General features: G+C 38.9%; 1 protein-coding gene across 1 annotated transcript; it reads left to right on the top strand.

Moving 5' to 3' along the window:
• Nucleotides 1–397: 397 nt before the first annotated feature.
• Nucleotides 398–2542, top strand: LOC308167475 (heat shock 70 kDa protein 12A-like; the record flags this gene model as incomplete). The annotated part of the gene is made up of 4 exons (XM_080541893.1): nt 398–679; nt 838–1059; nt 1209–1380; nt 1860–2542. 4 exons carry the CDS (start codon nt 398–400, stop codon nt 2540–2542), a joined length of 1359 nt encoding a protein of 452 aa, XP_080398019.1.
• Between the last annotated feature and the right edge of the window lie 2170 nt (nt 2543–4712).

Genomic DNA, 4712 nt, shown 5'->3' with positions numbered 1-4712 from the left:
AAAGAAGCATGCTTACTGTAGTGTCAGGTCCTTTACGATCCTTGCCATCTCAGGACAAGGTGAACCTGATGAACAGCCGCTATTTTTGCTCATCGTGCTGCTCTTCTCTGGTCCTCTTCAGATGGATTTGGTATCAAGTCAGTCTGTTTCTTTCCTGTTTAGCTACTGTATATAAGCTGTTTAGCTTAGCTGACACCCACTTTAAAGGTTGGGCTTCTCAGAGATTCAAAATGAAAGCAGATATTTCAGCTATAAATACAACTACGAGTTTCAAATTGTACCATTACAAGCAACATAGTCATTGGGGACTGGTACTGTCTTGTGTTTAGTTGTTACAGTCTACCTACTGTAGAATTATCATTTCTCTAACACAAACCTGCTAGCCTTTGGTTATGCAATGGGTGATTCATTTATTGTAGCAATTGACTTTGGCACTGCATATAGTGGATACTCCTTTTGTGTGTTGCCAAAAGGTTCGAAACCAAAACCCAGGGTACCGCGCTGGGGACAGAAGCATGGCTTCAACACCCCAAAGACTCCTACCTGCATTTTGTTTGATCAAAATGAAGAATTCCAAGAATTTGGTTATGATGCTAAAATGGCATACACACAAATGAAAGGACAAGATGCGAAGACAAATTATCTCTTTGAAAACTTCAAAATGGAACTTTACGGCAAAGTAAGTAGGCCTATTAATAAATGATCTTCATGATGGCATTCTATTCACTAGAATATATATATATATATATATATATATATATATATATATATATATATATATATATACTTATTTTGTTTCTTTTAAAAAAACATATAATTTTCATTATTTTACAGGCTTCTTTGAATAAGGATATTATGATAGTTGCAAAGAATGGTAAATCGATGAGCGCCATGAAGGTGATCACAGAGAGTCTGCGGTATCTCAAGGACCATGCAATGGAAACAATCGCAGAACACACGTCCAGAAGATTCCTGGCCTCTGATTTCTCCTGGGTTCTGACTGTTCCCGCCATATGGAACGCTGCAGCCAAGCAGTTCATGAGAGAAGCAGCAACAGAGGTGAGATTGGACAGTTACGTGCAAGGCAAATTCCCCATTCAAGGCAAAAATGTGTTCTGTATTATTTTTGATTGTATTGTTGAGAGGTTTCATAAACAGTCTATATTTCCGACACATTAAAGTATTATGTTCTACTATCTCATTTCTAGGCTGGTCTTGTGACGGAGACAAACTTGGACAAGTTGATTCTAGCCTTGGAGCCAGAGGCAGCTTCATTCTGGTGTAAGCAGCTTCCATCTGAGGGCTTCATAACAGACGAGATAAACCAGAACACACTGGAGCAAAAACCTGGGACACAGTACATCGTTGTAGACTGCGGAGGTAATTAAAGTATTTATTATGACAGCCACGACTTGGTATTGTGACACAACAAAATCGTGTCTACCTTGATATGAATGGCCACAGTAATAACATTTGTATGTATGTAGTAACTATTACTGTTACTATTGTTTTGTGTTGCGCTGTTCAGCCTTAATTAGTGGCATTTGTCATTCAATCTCTATAAATATGGACATTTCAGTTTGGGGTCCTGCTTCAATTTAAATACTATGCATATTATTAATTAATATGTACTATATATACTGTACATACGTTAGCCAATTTAAAAATGTTATATCATATTTTGTTTGTTTTTGAAAGCAATTTAGCAAAGCGGCAACAATCACATGATTTAGTGATTTGTTCGTAGATAAACTGATATACATGATTCAGTTCAGGTAAATTATTAAAAATGCCTAGAGGAGAAGAATATCTTAAAGCATGTTGTACTGTATTATAGGTCTAATATTGTGCTTCCCCAGGTGGAACTATCGACATCACTGTACATGAGATGCTGTCAGGTGGAGAACTGAAGGAGCTCACCAGGGCCTCTGGAAATGATATGGGAGGAGAAACTGTGGACAAGAAGTTCAAACTTTTCCTCAGAGAAATATTCTCTGATGGTCTTTGGGATAAGTATGAGAGAGAGTATCCTAGCGAGATGCAAAAGATAATGTATGACTTCTCTGTACTTAAGCGTACAGATGAGGACATACAGGTAACCTGCCCTTATAACTTGGCACAACTAGCTCAGAAAGGCAATAGAGAGATGGAAAGCTTCTTCAGGAAGGTTAATGGGGCGTCCTGGAATGAGGGGTTAATCAAAATCACAAGTGAGAAACTGTGTTCCTTCTTCGAGGAGAGCCTTAGAGGAATAACTAATAGTCTTAAGGAAATCCTGAAAAAAGATTTCAAGATTGAATTCATTGTCTTAGTGGGAGGTTATGCCTCAAGTAAGATCCTGCAGAGTCACATTAAGAAGAAGTTTGGAAATCAGTGCAAAGTGCTCTGCCCTCTTGATCCCCAGGAGGTCATAGTCAAGGGAGCTGTCCTTTTTGGGGCAAACCCCAAGGTGATGGCAGCACGAGTAAGTAGCCTGACTTATGGGATTGCTGTATTGACTGCCAAAGAACCTTCTGTACACGAGGGTTGTCATATTGCCTAGAATAGTAACGTTGACTGCCAAAGACGCCAATTGGCGTCTTATAGAAAAAAAAAAAAATTCCGCGGGGATCGCGTTATTGACATGTTCTACACCTAGCGAGTGAATTTCAGACTTGGGTGTAATGTATTTCGGTCCCAGATGGGGGCAGTAGTTCGATAAAAGCCTGGAGAAGGAAGTGGCTTGCTGTGGGTTGTAGTAATGGCGAAACGGATCAGGGTATGTGCCAAACGCGGCGCGGAGCATTGCGGCGCGGAGCATTGCGGAGCATCGCGGAGCAGCGCGGCCATCGCGCGACTCTTCAAACAGTTCAGAGTCGGATGATACAGAAAAAGTGCAGAAAAAAAAATAAATAAAAAATCTGCAGAAAAAGCTCGTTTTCTCTGTTTATTGGTCAAAATCAGGTGTTTTTGCTGAAACCACCCTATGTTCTACGGCCGATTTCTAAACACTCAAAGAGGCTAGAAACAAACGTTCTTTTTCTGATGAAAGAAGAGAGTCTAAAGTTTTGGTAGATATGTTCAATGTTTATGTAGTCCGAAAAGTCAATATTTGGTGGGTCTTCAAAGTTCAGCGAAAATGCCCCAAAAGTCTGGCAGTGTGGAGCTCTCCGCTCTGAACATGGCTGGCAGTCAAAGAGTTGCTGTTAAGGTCAAGTTTGATCAATCGGTGCACAAACCCGAAAAGAAGATCACAAATGAAGATGGAGAGTGGTGTGAGAAATGTATTATACATATACATATACATATATGAGAAACTGGTTTATATGGATGAGTTAGTGGGTTGTGATGAAGTCAGGAAGCACACCTTCACTGCCACAACAGATCAGACAGCAATGGCCTTCATATTTTACAGCTCAGATAGACGTAAACCTAAGTCTATCAAGTATGTCGATGATTGGGGAATAGAACAGATTGGCTCCTTCACTGTTCCGATGCCTAACCTCGATGGGGGCAGACGCCGCAGTGTCAGGTTAGAAATCAAGTTTGGCTCCACAGAAATGAAAGCCACAGCTACTGACCTAACTTCAGGTAAAACTGAGACAATCAAACTTGACTTCATGAGAAAACAAGAATGACAAAAGCATGTTTTACGTTAATGTACGTACATTGAGTAGAGACAACATCATTCGATTTTTCCTTTTTGTCTTATTGTTACATGCACTATAATGCTATTGCTGCAAGTTATTGATGAACAAAACAACGTGCATTTAGATTTGTTAATTGATATGAGATTCAATGTACTTACTCTTAATACAGTAAATGTTGTACTCTGCAAACATACCAATGTGTTCTTTCCACAGCAAATAACCCACTGTGACACAGTGAAACTTTTTCACTTTTCCCTTTTCATGTACATTCTTGTGTCATATATTTTTCAATTGTGCTGTGATGTTGATTATGTTTATATGAATTAAACAACACGCCTTGTAAATCATTGAGGGCAATACGATTCTAATTATAAAAATGTTTTAGATTTGACTGTAGTTGGAGTATGAAGTTGCCTGTGATGAAAATATGCAATAAACTGACACAAACCATGCTCATAGTCTTTCTGTTTCACTCACCTGACAACACCCAGGGAATCCATCTCTACCCATGGTATTCACTTACATCAATAGACCAAAAACATCAAAAAGCAACCATCCCCATAGCATTCACAGTACAGTAATACAGACCTAAAACATCTGAATGGACATAGATGGGATAGAAGTTGGAATAACATTTGTTAAGTGTTTTTAGCCTATGTTTTAAGCATCCAGTCTATAGTTCCCAAAGAACAGGCTATTATTAAACACATTTATTCATATCAATCAAACTTCAGAGAAATGCTTTATCCTGAATTTGGCAGTACAGTATGACTCTAAAGTGACGTTTGCACCCAATCATCTCTGACAATGGTAAGCGAATTAAGCAATATCACACGAGAGGGAGTGTGTTATACTGAATATCAGCATGGCTGTGATTCGGTCGTAGGTACGAGGCCGCAGGCCGCTTTTATACAACAGTTCTACAGCGCCATTTATTAGTTAACAGTAATAAGCGACAACAGATTATGATTTGTTTGTTTATTTAATCATAAAAATAAACAAAAAATAGTTCCGCAACTGAACTTCAAATGGACGGTTGCCTAGTAACGTGAACACAAACATGTAATCTAATTAACGGTCATT

This window comes from Nansenia antarctica (genome assembly GCF_963989245.1).
Source record: "Nansenia antarctica genome assembly, chromosome: 11".
Lineage (NCBI taxonomy): Eukaryota > Metazoa > Chordata > Actinopteri > Argentiniformes > Microstomatidae > Nansenia > Nansenia antarctica.
Note: the sequence above shows the minus strand (reverse complement) of the source record. Positions and strands in the feature narration are given on the sequence as shown.